Below are 20,098 nucleotides of genomic sequence, written 5' to 3'. Positions count from 1 at the left end.
ATATAAATCAAAAAATTTATTTATAAATGTTTGTAATAATTGATATTTTTCATCATGTGAATTCTCGATTGTTAAATTTTGATCGAAAATTAATTTTTCGTTATTAGAAAAAATTTCGTTTATTGTGTTAAAAATTTCCATATTTTTATTTTGAATTTGTTTATTAAAATTTTTTAAATTCTTTAAAATATTTTGTATTAAATTCGATATATTTGACGTACTTTCTTTTAAGGCATTTTGTATTTTAGTCGAAGAAGTTCTTCGTGCAATTTGTATAAAATCATTTTCATCATTATCATTATTTTCAAGATTATTTAGTTCATGTTGAAGTTGTTCAATTAATAAGTTATAATGGTTTATTAATTGATTTGTATTTAGTTCCGATATTATAGAAATTAATGTATTAATACTATCATCGTTATAATAATTTGTTATTTGTGTAAATCGATTTTCTTCATTATTAATAATTTCATTATAATTTGGAACAATTTGATTTTTCTCATTTTCGATATCTAATGAAAAAGAATTCTTTTCTTCTTCTAAAGTTTGAGTTATATTTGGTAATTCAACTTCTTTTAGATTTAATATTTCTAATTGTTGATTTGATAATTCTATTTGTGTTTTATAATGTTTTTCTATTTCATTTATTATTAAAAATGAATTAAATTTTATCTCATTTAATGTTTTATTAATATTTTCTTTATATAATAACTTTTGTGCGTTATATTCGTTTTCATATTTTTGTTGATGTTCTATAACTTTTTTATTTAATTCTTCTTTAATCTCATTAAATTGTTTATTATTATTGTCGTTAAGTTTATCAATTTCAAGTTTATATATATCAGCAATGTTTTCTTCCTTTTCTTGATTCTTTAAATTCGATTTTATTTGTAAAAGTTCTTTTTTATCATTTATTATATCATTTAAAGTTTTGTATTTTTTTGTTTCTTCGATAAATTGTGATTTAATTCGTTCGTTTTTTTCAATTTCTTCTTTTTCTTTTTGTTGATATTTTTCGATAAGTTCATTTTCTTCTTTTTGATTTTTTTCTTTAATCTTTTTGATTTTTTCAATTAAGTTTTTCATATTATTTATTTTTTGATTCATTTTGTTTTCTTCTTTTTCGATTTCTGATTTATGCTGTAAAACAATATCATATTTCTTTAATTCATCATATAAATAATTTATTTCTTTTTCATATTCTTTTTGTTTGGTTTCATATTTAATTTTTAAGGCTTCAATTGTTTTCTGCGTTTCTTTTTCTTCATTATTTAATTCAAGTAAAATCGAATTGTATTCAGATTTATAATTTTGATTCTCAGTAAAAAGTGTGTGTGCAAATCTTTTACCATTAATGATATATGTTGGAAATGAAATTTGTTTTATGTTTCGTCGCATTTGATTAACTTCCGTACGAAGTATCGAAATTTTTTGGATTAATATGTTTAAATCTTGCCGAACTTGTTGCTTTAATGCTGTGGATGGTCGAAGATTTAGTTTTAATTCTTCAATTTCGGACTTAAATTGTTCTTCTATTTTTGAATATTTGCGCATTTCTTCTTCTTGGAATAATTGTTGTTTTCTTAATGATTCTTCATCATGCGTTTTTATGATCTTTTCAAATTTTTTATTAAGAGAACGTGTTTGTGAATTATTTGTTTTCATTAATCCTTGAAAACTTTTATTAATATCAATTAATTGATTTGATATCTCATTAGAAATTTTTGTAATTTCTCCTTTCATCATTTCCAATTGAGTATAAACTTCTCGTTCTAATGTCCTTAGTTTTGTTTCACAATTTTTTTTGACTTCTAATATCTGTGAATTATTTGATACATTAGTATTAATTTTTATATCATTATTTTGTTCATTTAAATATTGATTAATCATGCTATTAATTTTTTCCTGTGTTTTATTAAAGATTTTATTTTCAAATTCTTCAAATCTATTTCTAAGAGTTTGAATTTGGAAAACATTATCTGCAAGTTGTGATGATAAATATTCTGCTACTTTATTTAATTGAGCCAATTTTATTTGTAGTGCTGATGAAGGGTTTTTTTTGTCCATTTACATTTAAAACGTTTTTTTTTTGGGTGAAATTGAAAAGTTTATTTTCCACGAATTTTCCCTGAATGCAAAAGAGCCGTGTTGTAAATATCAAGGATTTTTTAATTAGTCAAGATGGGATAAACACAGATAGTTCATATGATTCATTTGATAGTAGTGATGATGATGATAAACCAATATATTCCAAAACTATCAAAGAAAATTTAAGTCTTTTTAAAATCCAAGATTTTTCAAAAACATTACCCATAGAATCCCCAAACATTGATGATTACCAATATAATCTTACAGAAATTAATGAACCAAAAGTATCAAATATTCGTCGTTCAGATGTCCAAATCAAATGTGTACTAACAATGGTTTCATCCTTGACCAATAACAGGACAATTACTCATTCACATAATCGTTCTGCCATTTTTATGTGGGAAAATGTATCCAGTATTTTACCATCCAAATACAGTGATTTTGTTCAAAAGTATTTCCGTACCAATTATTCCACGTTATCCACAGATCTACGTTTTTTTCATCAAATTAATCCAAACGTAGATACCATTAATCATTTATCAACATTACGTAGTGATGTATCAAGTGGTCGAGTTTTATTCCATTACATTGGTTATGGTTTTCCACAACATGATCCTAGTTCTATTCCATGTGTTGATCGTAATAGCGGGATATTTATGAATTATTCCATACGAAAATTATTTGATTCCATTAAAACTCCATCGTTTTTTATCTTTGATTGTTCAAATGCAGGTGCTGCATTACATGCGATACAAGTTGCGGCTAATAGTCAACATCCTATTCCAAGTATTTCAACATTCCAAAAGTCGACAATCAAACAAATTGATTGGAATGATTATTATTGTTTATGTACAACTAATATTAAAGAAACAATTCCAGAAGATCCACATTTACCACGAGACTTCTTAACTTCATGTATTTTCACACCCGTAAAACTTGCTGTTGTTTGTCATGTCATTCAATATTATCGAACATCGATAGTTGATGACAAATTCCCAATGAATAAATTCATTGATATAATAAACATTAAAGAACTTAATGAAATATTACAAGCTATAATTGACTCAATTGCTTCCGATGTATTACATAAAGAAGAATATCGTAAATACTTCCGAAATAATAATTTTATATCACATCTTTTTAGACAATTTTTACTAGCACAATTTTTATTAAGGAATTATCAAGTACATCCAATGTCATATCCAGAATTACCTGATATGTCTACACATCCTTTATGGGGACATTGGAAAACTATTGTCGATTATGTCGTCACTAAAGTTACAATCGATTCATTTGGATTTATAACAAATTTGTTCGATCAAACTATTAACTCAGTAAAAGTTTATTTGAAAAATGATTGTAAAAAAGATATTCCAATTACATTAATTACTTTATTGTTTCATATTCCAGAAGATTCAAAATTATCAAAAGTTTCATTCGAATTATTAGCTAAATATGCTTCTCTATCACAAAAGTCGAGAGATAAATTAACAAAGACAACGATTTTTTCGAAATTGTTTTCGATATTAATAAAAAATAATCAAAACACAAAATTTTCAAAACATTCACTTTGTTATTTATGTATAGCTTTATTACAAACAGATCCGAAATTAATATATGAAATTGTTTCTAGTAATGATATTAAATCATTTAAAGAATTAATTTTCGATTCGAATATTCCAACTTTAACACGATCAATGATTTGTGCGATTCTTTCATATGTCATATCATGTAATGATTCATTACGATATTTATTTACATCGAAACAATTTATAATAAATCTTAAAAACTTATTAAATGATTCCGATTCATTATTTACACTTTGGATATTAATTTTAATATATAAAATTTGTGACATGTATGGTATTAATTCCAAAGTTATATATGATAATGGATTACATATACAAATCGCTTCATTTTGTTTACATAATTCTTATGAAATTCGATCTGCGGCATTATCAATTTTATCATTTTTCATTCAACCAACAGAGAAATTAGCAAACATTCAATTGTTTTGTTTATTAATTTTAAGCATTTTCGATTCTTCTTATTTAGTACGTTTTAATTATATTATATTTTTAGGGAATTTTTTATCAAATTATCAACTTGAAGCTAAACAATATTTATCAGAAATCGAATTCCAAAATCGAACAATAAAAGAAATATTAAATAGTTATTTTAAAATCGAAGGCTTTTGTTATGAAGAATGTTCAAAAGATTTTAATCAACTTTCGAAATTAGCTGATTTATTATGTCAAAGTGAAGACTCGTTAAAGAAAAGCATAAAATTATCAATCGAATATTTAAATATCTTAAAGAATGATCCACATTTAACAATACGAAACATATCCGAACAAATATTAAACACATTTAATTATAATGAAAAAGGTGGAAATGCAGTTTTTAATATATCGATATATCAATTAGTTAATTCATGTCAATGGGAATTAAAAGAAGATTCAAAGCCAACTACATCACCAGTATCATTACCATTTCCTTCTATATCAAATGTACCTACAACTAAATTAGTTATCACAAATAAATATAAATTCGATTCTACAGAAGAACCAAATCATTTAACATATTATCCTAAAACTTTATCTATTTCAGTATCAACAACAAAAAATAATGTTTATTATATTGATGAGTTTATGAATTCGACAAAAATATTTATTAACTCAAAAATTACTTCATTAGCTGTAAGTGATTGGGATTATAAACCTTTAGTTTTTATTGGCACTGAAAATGGTTATATAAATATTTGGAACCCACAAAATAAACATTCGAAGATTTCGTTTTATTCGGATTTCTCTGGGAATTCGATAAATTTCCCCGTCGTTTTGTCATTAATAAAAAATAAAAAACAATTCGTATCTTCAAGAGGTATATCTGGGAATATATGTCTTTGGGATATCGAATATCAAAAACTTATTGGTGAATATAATACTGGCGCAAAGGAATCAGTATCTGCTATAGCTATGAACCCGATTTCTTCGAATTCTTGCGTCGCTGGTTTCTCTAATGGTTTAATCGTAATGATGGACCTTAGAATGAAATCACCACAAAATGTTGCAGCACCAAGAGCTAATGATAAAATAATAAAAATCGTGGGTTGTGTGGATAATAATGCAACATTTTTCGCTGGAACGAAGGCTGGCGCTTGTATAAAATGGGATACGAATAATGATTTTCCTGTTGTGGAATTCGAAACAAAATCTACGTTGGTCGATTTCGATGCACATCCATTGTCACCTTTCATGACTTTGGCACCGAAAAATTTGTCGCCAGTGATTATAGATAGAAATGGTAAAGTGATACATAACTTAAAGGATATAAAAATGAGTAATGTATGCTCATTTCATCCAGTACTACCTCATATTATTTGGGGTACACCTGAAGGAGATTTAGTAGAATCTCAACTAACTTAACTTATTAATAAATTATATTATTTTAACATGATCAAATTTTTTTTGTAATTATTTTCTATAGAAAGAGATCTCATTATAATGAAAAAAGCGGTTTTATTTATGCCCACTTTTGATATTTACCTTTGATTTTATGGGCAAATTTAGGTAAAGCGAATTATCTCCTTTCATTTTTTTGAATATAGGATTATTTAAAAATGCAAATATATTTCAAAATATTTTGTTCAAAATAAATACATATTAGCAATACTTAAAATTAGAGAAGATACCAGCTTTTATTGAGACTTATTATATATTAAAAATACATTAGAAATCAAAATCATATTCAAATGCTCCATCAAGAAATCCTGAACCTTCAGATGTTTCTTCAGGGAAGATATCGAAAAAGGGATCAAATTCATCATGATCATTTATAGGAGCATCATTAGGATTACTTGGTGGAGGAGGGATAAAATTAATATCCGGAGGTTGGTGCATATCAATCAATTTCTGAAGAGGTGGAATTATCGATTCAAGTCTTATTAAATCTTTTTTACTTATTTTTTCATTATGAAGAGGAATATACATAGAATTCATTCCCGAGATATTTATCCTAAAGCCTATTAAAGTTTTAGTGTTGCTTTTTCTCCGACCCATATATGAAAATGAAGTCAGAAGAATATGTAAACTATTAAAATTCAAAATGAGAGATGTTCTGAATTCAATTCAACCGTCACAAAAATTTTCTACAACCGTTGCAAAGTGAATTAAAAATTATACAATCGACAAATGTGACATGTTGCCAAGAACATGATTCCACGATGGCATTTTTCCCACTTTTTCATTTAGTAACAACCTAATGTATACTTTATTGATCGTCATAGTACCGATCAATAAAGTATTTAATAAAAGAGTAAGTGGAAGATAACAAACAAGTTTTTTAGTGAATCAGATTTTCATTGATTGAAAAATAGATTTCCATCCAGTAACAGGTATTTTTTAGATTTCAATTTTTTAACCTGAATATTTTTTAATTTAATTTTCATAGGTTTGATATGGCAGTTGATAAATCAAAAAATAAACTATTCAATAATTCATAGCAAAGCAGCCGTTAATAATGATAAGATTCAAGAAACCGTTTTATTAACTTTTTGAGAAGGGTTCGATAAGCCACATTCCAATGCTCACCAGCCTGAGCCCTTCTTCATCATTTTCCCTCCGTAACGTCATCGTGACGGTCAATGGACGCAAGTTAGAAGCTAAGAAAGGCGAAACGATCTTAGAACTTTGCGACCGCAACAACATCAAAATTCCACGACTTTGCCATCATCCAAATCTTCCCCAACGCGCCTCATGTCGTGTTTGCCTCGTTGAGTGCAATAACTCATGGCTTGCGCCAGCTTGCGTAACCCCTATTTATGATGGTCTTACTGTTAATACAAAATCAACCAAAGTTCAAGAAGCTGTTAGTGCCAATCTTGAGATGCTCCTTGCATCTCATGATGAGCGATGTACCTCTTGCATTGCAAATAATCGATGTACCTTCCGTGATATCATCTATGAATTTAATGTTCATGAAAAAGAACGTCATAAACCTGCTCCCGAAGCCGTAGATTCATCCACACATAGCATACAATTCGATCCAGCCAAGTGCGTTTTATGCGGACGCTGTGTTCGAGCATGTGAATCAATAGTTGGCCAAAAATCCATTCATTTCGCCAACCGTGGAGATCGTATGTTGGTTCAACCTACATCAGGAGTCACATTAGAAAAGAGTACCTGTGTCAAATGTGGCCAATGCACATTATATTGTCCATGTGGCGCAATGACCGAAAAAAGTCAAGCCCGCGAAGTATTATCTGAACTTCGTAAGCCATCACAACGTGATACAGTCTGTACAATCGACCCATCAGTTTTCGTTGATATATCTGAAGCATTTGGTTATCCTGCTGGAACATTATCTGCTGGTAAAGTCATCACCGCACTCCATCAGCTTGGCTTTAAGTATGTATTTGATGGTTCAATTGGTAACGATATCTTAATCAATCTTGAAGCCGAACAATTAGCCAAAAAACTTCAAGATCCTAAAGCTAAGTTCCCATTATACTCATCAAATTGTCCTGCATTTGTTAATTTCATTGAGCAAAGCAAAGGTAATATGATGAAGCAACTTAGTAACTCTCGTTCCACTATTACAATGCTTTCAGGCTTATTAAAGAACAATAAAACTAAGCCCAAAGAGTTACCACGTGCTAATGAACAAATATACACAGTATATATTGGTTCATGCACTGCAAAGAAAGACGAAATTGAACGTGACAATTTCGTTACAAATGGTCTCAAGGATACTGACGTAGCCTTAACTACACGAGAATTGGTTCAAATGTTAAAGACAGCCGGAATTTCCATCATAAAATTAAAGGACTCGAAATTTGATAGCTTAATTGGTCAGAGCACTGGTGATGCGGCTTTAGTTTACGCATCTGGCGGTTTGGCAGAATCTGTTGCCAAGGCAACTTATCAAAAAGTGACAGGAAAGAAACTTGAAAAAGTCGATTTCAATAACATTAGAGGTTACAAGACGGTTAGGGTGGCCCAAATTGATATCAATGGTAAACCGTTTAAGTTTGCAGCAGTTGATCAATTACATGAAGCTCAAAACTTAATGGAAAGAATCGAAAAGAAGGACCCTGAAGTGGCTGGCATTAAATACGTCGAAGTAACTGCTTGCCCTGGTGGTTGCGTTTGTGGAGGTGGTAGCCCATATCCAGAAAATGAACAAACAATGAAAAATAGAATTAACGCTATTTACAAGATGAAGGAAATGGCTAAAATACAATCTGCTTTTGATTCACCTGCAAAGAAACTCATTACACCAGATGTTGAGAAGATTCTTCATACTACATTCAAAGCACGTCCTAAGAAGTAAAAACGAATTAAAACATATTTTGAAATTGTGAACTAATTTTCTATTAAAACTTTTATTAAGATTAATAAAGTTATGAAATTGCATAAATATGCGAATGTGTTGAATAATTAAGAAATTTTTATTAATTTAATAATGATGGATAGCATTGAAAATTAAAGTTACCTTCTTACGAAGTGATATATTTTTACTCAATTTAAATGGTTCCATCCTCAAACATTTAAAAACTGTCAATTTAAAATAAACAATTCAAAAAGCTGCTAACGAATGTTCATATAAAAGTGCACTTTAAGGCTTTTAAAAGAATTAATCTAGTACATGAATATTGATGAAGAAAGGAAAAAACAAGAAATTATTAAATGGCACGACAAAATACAAAAGAAGATATTAAGTTTGAATTGGGATAATTATGAAGAAATAATTCAAATTGTATTTAATAAATTTGATGAAAAACATCCCTATTCATTTAATTGTTTAGTTTCTCATTTAGTATATTCAGCATTTGTTTCAAGGATGGAAGATTTCTATGTATATTTTACTTTTTTAACAGAACTTGATAGAAAAGAACAAGAAACATATAAAATTAAGAGCTTAATTCCAATATTTTCACAAATTCTTTATAATAAACAATCACAAGAATCGAATTTTCTTCTTGAAATGCTAATTGAAAATAATATAGTTTCACCAAATATTGCTATACATAAACGCAATTTATATTTAATACATTATGTTAGTCCTTCAGAGTTTGAAAAGCTTCTGATGAAACCTTATGGCAAATATAACAAGCACACAATACATAATTTTTTAAAAGAAATTCAGAATACCTTTAAAAATTATGATAATCCTTTTAATAATCAAATAAAATATAAAAGACATACCGAATTAATTTGCCAAGGAATAAATCAATCAAACATTGCGATTTCTATTCGTAATGATGATATTGAAACATTACAAAAAATTTTAAAACAAACATGTTTTGATTATGATCAAAAGATTAAGCCATCCATATATGAAAAAATCACATTTATTAATCAGGAAAATGTTTCATTAATTGATTATGCAGCATTTTTTTCTGCAGTTAAATGTTTTCGATTTTTATATTCAAATCATGCAAAATTAGAAAATACATTTAAATATGCAATTGCAGGTGGGAATCTTGAAATTATACATTTATGCGAACAAAATCAGTCATCATTTGAAGATGCATATGAAACAGCAATTATGTTTCATCGAAATGAAATTTTTAAATATTTTTATGAAAACAAAATTAATGAAATCAAAGATATCTCTAAACTTGCAAAGAAATGTATTAAATGTAGTAATTATCAAATTTTTTCTTATTTAAAGAAAAATAAAATGGAAATTGATGATAATATTATATATAAAACAGCAAAAATCGGAAATATGATTCTTATCGATCAATTTCTTAGAGAAAGTAAAATTCCAGATTATATTTTAATATATTCAGTTATTTCAAATAACATTGAACTAATTACATATATACTTGAAAAAAGTGATATATTTGTTAATATTGAAGATATTTGTTGACATTATTTAATGATATTTTATATGATTTAAAGTTTATTTATACTAAATGGAATTTAATTTTCTAATTTAGAATACCTCTTATTTATGCAGTAAAGAATAATTTGATAGATGTCGTTCAGTTACTTCTTAGATACAACAAAATTAATGTAAATTTTTATGATTTTTATATGTTTTGTGTAATGTTTTGCTTTGAAATTTTATTTTTCATTTCTAAATTTAGAATTTTTATATACATTGTAGAACACCACTTATATGGGCATGTATGAAAAATCACATCAAGATTGCACAATTACTTCTTGAAACAAAAACTATAGATGTTAATTTCAGAGATATAAATTTATTTTTTTTAAAGTTTCTTCTAAATTTTTGTTATAATTCAAAATAGGAAATTTTCACTAATTATTTGGTAATAGTGCATTGTTTTATGCAATAGTTAAAGGTTTTAATGAAATTGTTAAACTGCTTATTGAAAACGAAAATATTAGTGTTAACATTAAAGATAATTTTTGATAATTTTGTAGAAAGTATACTAATACGATTTTTTATTTCAAAATAAGATTTCAAGATTATTTTGTTAATTTTGTACACCATTAATTATTGCATCTTCTAATGGATATATAGATATTGTAGAATTACTTCTTAAACATAAAAATATTGATATTAACGCGAAAAACATCTAAATATTTAATTCATTGTTTATTGTTATAATTAAATATTTCTATTTAAATCTTGGAAATTAGATAAATTATTTCAAACTGCACTTATTTGTGCAACTGAAAACCGGTATATCGAAATTGTGGAGCTACTTCTTAAACAAGACCGAATTGATATAAATGCTGTGGATGTTTTAATTGCGCTTTTATTACTCATTTTAATAATATAATATTCCAATATAAAATTTAATATTTACATCGCTTATTTCAAACAGCTCTTATAGTTGCATCTTCAAGAGGTATAAGGGAAATAGTGAATTTACTTCTAAAAAAGGAAGAAATTGATATTAATGTTAAAGATGTTTTTATGTTTAATATAAAATTTACAATAATAATAATGGATTTTAATTTATTTTTTGGTGATTATTAAATTTATTTTGCACAGCAGCAGCCAGAGCATCATTATTTTATCATAAAGATATTGAAAAAATTTTGTTTGATAAAAGAAGAAATTATAAGACCGAAGAAAAAATTTATTTCTTTTTTAAATTGTTTTAATATATAATTCATTATCTCAAAGTAATATTTGAAATTTATATAAATAATTTAAAACACAACTTACAGCAGCTTTTTTGAATGGATTTTTTAGTGGTACTGAATCATACATTGAACGAGATGAAATCGATCTTGATGATAATGAAATTCTTTTTATTAAATTTATATTTCAATACATCATTCAAAGTTTCTTTGATTTGTTTGAGACAGTTTTTATATTTTTAGCTATGAATGGATTTAATGAAGTATTTCAAAAATTACTTGGAAATGAAAACTATAACATAAATGATGAAGGTGTTTACTTTACAAATTTTTATTTGATGAATTATTTAATAGGATATCTATGAGTAATATCAAAGAAACAATTAAATTATTACTTGAAATAAATTTTTATCATAATGATAATGTTAACTTATATTTTTTTTAAAGATTACTTTTTATATTTGAAGTTCTATCAAATAATTTAAATTAGCATCAATGAAATCACAAAAGCAAATAGATTTTGTTTTAAAACTATTAAACATCGATAAAAAACATGACCAAGATATTTGATTTTTTGCTTTTAATAAACCTTCGATAGAATCAATTCAAGATCAAATGAACGAATTTGTTTTATCATTGCTTAAAGATGAAAAAATCAAAAACATTAAAGAGATATTTAAATTCTATATTTTCGAATTATTTGTTAATATTAGATGTTTGAATATTATCATTAATGTTTATTTTGATATTTTGAAACAGATTTAATGCATGCATGCTTTAATGGCTGGATTAATGAAGTTATAAACATTCTTAAACAAAAAGGAATTAATATTAATGCAAAAAATATTTGCTTGTTTTGTTTGAAATCTGTTTTAATAATTTGAATTTTTAAAATAATATTTGGGAATTTATCAAAACATTTAATACACCACTTATATTTGCATCATACAGTGGACACTTAGAAATTGTTAAATTACTTCTTAAACAAAAAGGAATCGATATCAATGCAAAAAATATTTTTTAATTTTATTTAATATTCATATAAATAATTTTATATTACAATATAATATTCGGAAATTATTAAAATTATTTGAAACTGCATTAGTTTTAGCTGAAGCAGAGAAACATGTAGAAATTGTTCGATTACTTCTTAATATTGAAGGGATTAATATCAATGCTAAAACTCAGGCTTATTAATTTTGTTCGAAGTAAATATAAATAATTTTTTAACTCAAAATATTATTTGGAAATTATTCAAATCATTTCAGACAATATTAATACTTGCTTCTAGAAATAATCATATAGAAATCGTTAAATCACTTCTTGAACATAAAGGAATTGAAATAAATGCTCAAAATTTTAGTTTTCATTATTTGATATTTCCTTCAAAAATTTTATATTTCAAAGTTACATTTGGAAATTACATTTCTAATTTTGGACTGCACTTATGGTCGCATCTGCAAATAACCATTTAGAAATCGTAAAATTACTTCTTGAACAAAAAGGAATTGATATAAATATTAAAAGCGTTTTTAAGAATTTTTCAACATTCAAATTCAAAATTTGATGTTTTAAAAAAAAATTTGGAAATTATTTTTCGAATTTTTAACTGCACTTATTTGTGCATCCATTGAAAATCAAACAGAAACAGTAAAATTACTACTCGAACAAGAAGGAATTGATATCAATCATAAAGACATTTAATTATTTATTATAATTTTTTACTAAATAATTTTGTAATTTAAACTAATATTTGGAAATTATTTAATATTTTTAGAACTGCACTTACTATTGCATCTTCAAAAAATTGGATAAAAATAGCCGAAGTTCTTATCGAACAAAAAGGAATTGATATCAATTGTAAAGATATTTTTTTAGTTAATTTAATTTTTTATAAAAAAATTCGAAATTTCAAAAAAATGTGTGGTAATTATATCATTTATTTGCGACTGCACTTACGATTGCATCATCACAAAATAATAAACAAATAGTTAAAATGTTGCTCAGACAAGAAAGAATTGATGTTAATGCCAAGGATATTTTATGAGTATTTAAAATGTTTCACAAAAAAGTTTTATGTCTTAAAAAAATATATGGAATTTTTCATAAATATTATATACAGCACTTATTATATCAGTTATAAATGGATATATTAAAATTGTTGAATTACTTCTTAAAGACAAAAGAATTAATGTCAATATAACAGATTTTTATTTGCTTCATTATCAGTCAATTTTTATTAATTAATGTTTAAGAATAATACTTGGCAATTCTTTATATTAATTCAAACACCACTCATGATAGCTACAATGAATAATTATACTGAAATTGTTAAACTATTACTTAATCATAAGGATATTGATCAATATATCGAAAATGTATATTTATAACATTTAATGTATTTTTAGAATAATTGATGTTTCAATATATTAATTGGATTTTATTTCATCTTTTTCAAACAGCACTTAATATTGCGATAAGAAATGGATTAGAATTTATATCAGAATTATTAATGTAGAATATGAATAAAAGATTTCTTGATTAAGCATTGTTACAAAAAGAAAAAAATTCAAATTAGATGTTATTATAATCCAAATTTTTTTTTTTAAATAAGCTGTATATCTAAGAATATAAATATAGCATTAAATAGACATTTTGGGAAAGATCATTTGATATTCTTTCACCTTGTTTAGGGTAAAAATGGAGCAAGAAGAAGGGACCATTCAATATCTCTCCAATCTCCAAGAACTCTTAACAAACCTCGAAGAAGGCAATCTAGATGACACAATTGAAACGCTAATGAAAATGTATTCAAAAGAATTTCCCTTATCTTTTGATTCTGTTCTTGCAAGATTGATTACATGGTTACTTTACACTGAATTTCGTACACCAAAATATCACGTTTATGCATTGTTTTTCAAAAAATTCAGTGAATTAGGAAAGCCCAATGACAAACTATTTATTTGCATGATGCAATATACAGTATGAAAGATTTGATCTTATTTTGTATGCAGCATTTTATGGGTCAGTTAAATGTTTTAACTATTTGTTATCGAAAGGAGCGAGCATTTATTACCAAAAAGGTGTGCAGTCATCGGAGGCAACATAGATATATTTCATAACATTGTGAATTATGTGGAATATAAAGATATCTATGAGGATGTAATTAAATTTCATCGAAGTGAACTCTTTCATTATTTATATAAAAAGTCTCCTGATGACATCCGCCATTTTTATGGTGAAGCGGTAACCGCATGCATTCGACACGACAGCTATGAAATTCTTTCTTTTTTGGAATCATTTGGTTATTCGATGTATTCTCACTCATTTTTTTATGTATCGTTTGATAAAGGTAATGTATTTATTTTTAAATATTTCCAAAAGTTTGGAATACCACCATCAGATTCATTATATAAAGTTGCGCAGGCAAGAAATATAGAAATGTCTCTTTACGTTGTCAAGCAGCCAGGCGTTAATGTGAATGAAGTCCATAATGTTTTGAAGTTTTCATTTTATGTTTGAGACAGCACTTCACCATGCAATTGAATATAATAACTTTGAAGTATTAAATTATTTCTGTATAAATAAAGAGAATATTAGATTTTTATTTTTATTGAACATTAATGATCAAGTGGTTGTAGAAAGGTTTCCCAACGATAGAATCGAATGAATGAAAAATCATCGGGTTTATATTCAAAAACTGAAGTGTTAGGGAATTATATGTATGAAATTAAATATTTTTTATATCTTTTACCTAATTTTATTTTAGTATGTGCTTATTGATGCCAAACATAAGTTACACACACAAGTTTGAATTTATGGTTGCTATAAATATGGTTTTCCATTTTTGAATGTGAATTTATACAGTCATTTTAAAAATGAAAACTGGAAGAAAAGCAATACAATTTGATACCGATTGGCACATTCAAACTGCGGTATGTACCAAATAACCGTCAGAAAAGGAAAAACTCACATGACTCTTTTTTAGCGATATAATCAAGGATATCACTGGAATCCGACAATTCCACTAATTTGTACTGTTAATGGTCAAACGAAATTATTCGATCCACCAAATTGAATAAACCGAAAGGTTTAATTTTTTTTAGTGATGACTATAAATAAATTTTTATACGAATTATTAGATTGTTTTTGAACATAAGTTTATCAACATTTTGCGAGTGCCGAAGGCACGAGCGGTTTTGATCGTCATAATGATAAATTTGTCACCGGATTGTAACTTTTTCAAAATAAACGATAGGAAAATTTGCTGGTAAATGAATGTGAAACGGTTGTTTACATTCAATTTTTGAACAAAATTTCGAATTCCAAATGCCATTCGCTTGGAGAGAGAAACTTATGAATGTCTTTGCATACTAGCATATATGAGCCTATTGTAGAATATATTTTTTTTAACAGCATTTTTATTCCAATGATAAAACTAATATATTTATTAGCAACATGAACTTTGGTTTGTGTTCTCGATTTGTATAGAGTTAGAGCTTGTTTGTTGATGTGAAACTCTGTTGCTGGATTGAAGTTTAATGAGTTCGCTAATTGCATTTTGGAACATTCGGTCAATCCCTTGTCCACTAACAGCACTAGTTTCCACGTAGATGGCATTGTGTCCAGATGCAAATGCTTGTGCTTCTACTTCTTCTACAACTCTTTCTTCAAGATCAATCTTATTTCCACAAATGACCAAAACCATTTGTTCTTCTCCTTTTTCTTTTAACTCGTTAATCCAATATTCGACGGCCTTGTAAGAAGCAGCGTTTGTAACATCATAAACAATAAAAGCAATAACAGCATTTCGATAGTACATAGGAGCAAGTCCTCTATAAAGTTCTTGGCCTGCAGTATCCCAGATCAAAAGTTGTACTGTTTTCTTGTTGAATATTATATCTTTAGTTACAAATGCTGCACCAACAGTTGGGACAGATACTTCTGGAATTGAACCTGAAACATACTTTGTGACAATACTTGTTTTTCCAGTCCCGCTTTCGCCTAGAAATACGATTTTAATGGAAAAAGGATTAGGAGAGCTCATTTGATATGGGTTCGAAGTGTTCTACTTTTTGAATGCATTGTAAAATATAATTTTTGACTTATTTAAGATATGTAAAGTAAATAAAAAAGTTTCAAGTAAATTTTAACATTCTCTGAAAAAAAAATATCAAAATATAAATATAAAGCAGCATATGTGGACAATGTATCATCGACATGTGTGTTCCCTAAAATTTGTAGTAAATAAAATGTTTATCAAAGAAATTTAATTAATGCTTTGAATCTAGTTCATATCATAAATTCACTGTTTGGTAGAAGTTATGTTGGAGTCAATATATTCACAAGAAATAAATTTCTTGAATAATTATTTTCAAATTATCAAATATCAGATCAATATATCGATGAAATTTAGTATATAAATGCAACACTTTTCACTTGGTTTTTATACTCACCTGTACGAGTATAATAGAAATTATGTTAAATGTTTTTTAAATTTCATTACGTTTTTATATTGTCGAGACCGTTATAATCCCCGCTTTTTTCTAAACGTCCGGCGTTCGTTTATATTTGAATGAAGAAACAAAAGAGAGAACCAATTCATCGCCTAGCACCAATATCAAAAATAAAGCCTTTATCAGTCACCACAAATATAGATGACTTAGATGCAGATCAAAAATTCGGATTTCTTTTAAATACTACTGAAACTATACCAAAATCAAATGTTTCTTTTCCACCTTTACCATTACCAAAAAAACTCGAGGTTCTAAGAAACCAAACCAACTCAATGATTTCAGCTCTAACAATGCTCAGACTTAGGAAACAAGTAACAACATTTTCAAGAGTAAGAGAAATTGTTGAAAGAGAAACAAAACATTCCTATACCCAACAGACATTAGGTAGGTCTCTTCGTGTTCTTCCGGAAAACACAGTTATTCCTGAATGGAAAGAAGATAGACGTAGAAATCTTCCACATCAGCTTTATTTGAATTTTGTTTCAAATAAGAAAATTGATGAAATCCTTGGGTTTGTTTACAATGAGCTTGTGGAGCATGTGAAAATATATCATCATAAATTTCTAATTTCTATAAAGGAAAAAGCTCCTGCACAAATATATCAATGGCATCATCATTTTCAATTAGATTCTGTTCCTGATATTAAGCCAATAGAAATTTCTCCACCACAAACACAACAGCAATATAATGTTTTCGATGCACTCAAACCACTTGTTGAAAAAAGAGTTTCAATATCTGCTGTCCAATGTCCATCAACTCAATCAATTATAGCCAACGAAGTTCCAAAGTCATGCGCCAACTTAAATTCCTATTTTGCTGTTGCTAAAATGGTTCAAGAAAAGGCGCAAAAACTAAATGCGTTATCTGAAATTGCAAGTTACCGAGGAAACGAAGATCTTTTAAAGCTTGCTGATGTAATGAATATTACATTTACGACACAAAAAAAGAAAACACTTCCTGTTCAAGATATTATAAATACAGCGCGCAAAAATCCAGCATTTCAAAAAATGGATAACACACAAATAAACAATTTAGTGAATGATCTCATATCAAAATGTAATGGATACTTTTCGAGACACTTAATATCAAACAGAGAATACATAAAGATTGATGGACAAAAAACTTTCCAATCAATTCGCGGTAACTTATACCACGCGATATATGAAATTGTTTGATTTAATAAATACTCAAAAGAATAAATCTTTTTATGGATAATGTCGTTATTAAACACGCCAAAGTCAAATTGTGCGATAGTAATTGCAGTAAGCATATTTGTACCAGTTACAGCTATGGTTATTGTTATTGGTTTAGTTATTCTGATATGGGATAAAAGCTAAAAAGATGCTGGGCCGAAATTTTTGAAATTTATATAATATCAAAAAGAATTTTTTTAATCCTTTCAAAAACTTTATTGTGCCTTATGTAAGATATGAAACTCATAAAAAAGTGTTAATATTGTAACACTCTTACTATTGAGTATTAATTTCGGACCACAAAATATTTTTGGATGGGATTCAAATCAAAAATTTTGTTTCTTCGGTTTAAGTTCAACGCTAATTAGCAAAATTAATTTTATTTGTGGAAAATTTTAAAAATTATTGTTTTTTTCCATTTGTCAAATTATATGACTTTTTGAAAGCACGACAATGTTTAAAAATTATTAAATGGAAGAAGAAGAACTTTATGAAGATTATTATCAAGAAGGAAATTATGACCAAGCATATTATGAAGAAGAGTTTTATGAAGATGGATTTCAAGAAGATGCTGAAATGGATGCAGGGAATAGCATTGAGTTTGACTTTCAAGCAGACGATGTTGATCCACGAGAAACTACTCTTCTTGGCATGGTTCAGACATTTAAAGCCATTATTTATGAGTCAGAAGCAGTTTTAGGCCCTAATAATACCATTCAATTTGATTTAAAGCGTTTTATTTTACCATTATCACTTCAATGTGTTTATGGGTTTCTTAGTTCAGAAATTTTGATAACAATTGAACTTGAATTAAATAATTTTCGCTGGGATTTTGCGCCTAAGTCTGTTCATATTCATCATCCAGTATATGGAGAAGTTTTTCCAGGCAAAGCATTGATGCAGAATGTTGTCAAAGATTTCTTTTCTATAGATTATAAACCACGTGAATATTATCAATGTTCGAAGTTTACACTTTGTAGTTCTACGCATCCAAACAAAGCATTAGTTGAAAAGCTTTGTGCCGAAGAGCATCTAAGTGATTCACAATCACGGCGTGCCTTATCGTTATGTAATAATAATTATGAGCGTGCACTTCACCTTATGCGCACGGGCGAATTGTTACCCGGCGCATCCGACGAAGCCAAGCCGAGTGATTTTGCAGCATATCATCAAAACCCATTACTTTATTTTGCGTTAGAATTAGCAGAAACGCTCTTTGATCTCCAGGACCACTGCTGCTTGTGCCGCCGCCCGATCTCCAAAGGGCTTAAGCCATCTGTTTGCGACAACAAGCTCTGCAATTTTCAATTTTCTACGATTGGGATTGGCTTGTCCGTCATTCAAGAGATTAAACGCGATGTTTCGTCAGCAGATTTATTGATTTCGTTATTTTCTGCAGCGTACGACACAAAGTTCTGCACACCGTATCCGAACGATTTCACGCGCGATGAAATCAAAGAAATTCTGCATTACCTTCCTACGTGCGACGACATGTCCAATTATGAAAATGATCAACAGCTTGCGAAAGCGATTAGCAAACGTGGTCTTCAGCTTGTTCGATGGATTCTTTTGTCATGTCGATCGCATTTAATTCGACTTCCACCAGAAATGGAAATTCCGATGTTCAAAGGCAGCGCGCAGTTTATGGCGCTTGTCTCTTCTTCTGAAGCTGAGTCTGCGTTCCAGTCGATCAAGCAGCAGTTCGGCGGAAGTATTTATCTTTTCCACGGTTCGCACGCAGAGCGCTGGCATTCGATCATTCGAAACGGACTTGTGAATGCGTCAGGAACGAGTTTGCAAGCGAATGGTAGTTGTTACGGCAAAGGTATATACTTTGCGAAGGACTCGAACACATCGTGGGGATATTCGCAGATGAAAGAGAACAATTACAGAAGTTCGAAATTGGGCAAAAATTTGAAGGTGATTTCGTTGTGCGAAATCGCGAATTTACCAATTGGAAAAGAAGTAACAGCGAAATACGAAGTGCGAAACAAAGACGGAACAATGCAGCAGAAGTCTGTCAAAGGGCGCATGGACTCGCACAGCAACGAGTGGGCGTACACGCTCACTATCGAAGAGGCGTGCGTCGTCAGGTTCGTTATGGTCGGAGGGTCGTTCTCAGTGGACGTGAAGAAAAATCCGCCAAAGAACGTTCCGTCACTTCGCTCTGTTCTTGATTATCAAATGAATCAAAGTATAAACTAAAAAATAATAAAATTAAAAAATATGTAAA

The 20,098-nt window shown here is 28.1% G+C and overlaps 6 protein-coding genes across 6 annotated transcripts; 3 read left to right on the top strand and 3 right to left on the bottom strand.

The window, feature by feature from the left end:
- Positions 1–5,008: 5,008 nt before the first annotated feature.
- GO595_010529 (uncharacterized protein) lies at positions 5,009–5,347 on the bottom strand (the record flags this gene model as incomplete). The annotated part of the gene is made up of 1 exon (XM_067913218.1): positions 5,009–5,347. The coding sequence occupies one exon, from the start codon at positions 5,345–5,347 to the stop codon at positions 5,009–5,011; it is 339 nt and encodes a 112-aa protein (XP_067769267.1).
- A 472-nt stretch (positions 5,348–5,819) lies between these two features.
- GO595_010528 (uncharacterized protein) lies at positions 5,820–6,149 on the bottom strand (the record flags this gene model as incomplete). Its single annotated transcript, XM_067913217.1, has 1 exon — positions 5,820–6,149. One exon carries the CDS (start codon positions 6,147–6,149, stop codon positions 5,820–5,822), a length of 330 nt encoding a protein of 109 aa, XP_067769266.1.
- Positions 6,150–6,672: 523 nt separating this feature from the next.
- GO595_010527 (2Fe-2S iron-sulfur cluster binding domain-containing protein) lies at positions 6,673–8,421 on the top strand (the record flags this gene model as incomplete). The annotated part of the gene is made up of 1 exon (XM_067913216.1): positions 6,673–8,421. The coding sequence occupies one exon, from the start codon at positions 6,673–6,675 to the stop codon at positions 8,419–8,421; it is 1,749 nt and encodes a 582-aa protein (XP_067769265.1).
- Positions 8,422–15,606: 7,185 nt separating this feature from the next.
- GO595_010526 (small GTP-binding protein) lies at positions 15,607–16,203 on the bottom strand (the record flags this gene model as incomplete). The annotated part of the gene is made up of 1 exon (XM_067913215.1): positions 15,607–16,203. One exon carries the CDS (start codon positions 16,201–16,203, stop codon positions 15,607–15,609), a length of 597 nt encoding a protein of 198 aa, XP_067769264.1.
- Positions 16,204–16,731: 528 nt separating this feature from the next.
- Positions 16,732–17,847, top strand: GO595_010525 (DNA replication factor Cdt1; the record flags this gene model as incomplete). Its single annotated transcript, XM_067913214.1, has 1 exon — positions 16,732–17,847. The coding sequence occupies one exon, from the start codon at positions 16,732–16,734 to the stop codon at positions 17,845–17,847; it is 1,116 nt and encodes a 371-aa protein (XP_067769263.1).
- A 489-nt stretch (positions 17,848–18,336) lies between these two features.
- Positions 18,337–20,070, top strand: GO595_010524 (UBA/TS-N domain containing protein; the record flags this gene model as incomplete). Its single annotated transcript, XM_067913212.1, has 1 exon — positions 18,337–20,070. One exon carries the CDS (start codon positions 18,337–18,339, stop codon positions 20,068–20,070), a length of 1,734 nt encoding a protein of 577 aa, XP_067769262.1.
- Between the last annotated feature and the right edge of the window lie 28 nt (positions 20,071–20,098).

This window comes from Histomonas meleagridis, assembly GCF_020186115.1.
Source record: "Histomonas meleagridis strain 2922-C6/04-10x chromosome Unknown scaffold_61, whole genome shotgun sequence".
Taxonomy (NCBI): domain Eukaryota; phylum Parabasalia; order Tritrichomonadida; family Dientamoebidae; genus Histomonas; species Histomonas meleagridis.
Note: the sequence above shows the minus strand (reverse complement) of the source record. Positions and strands in the feature narration are given on the sequence as shown.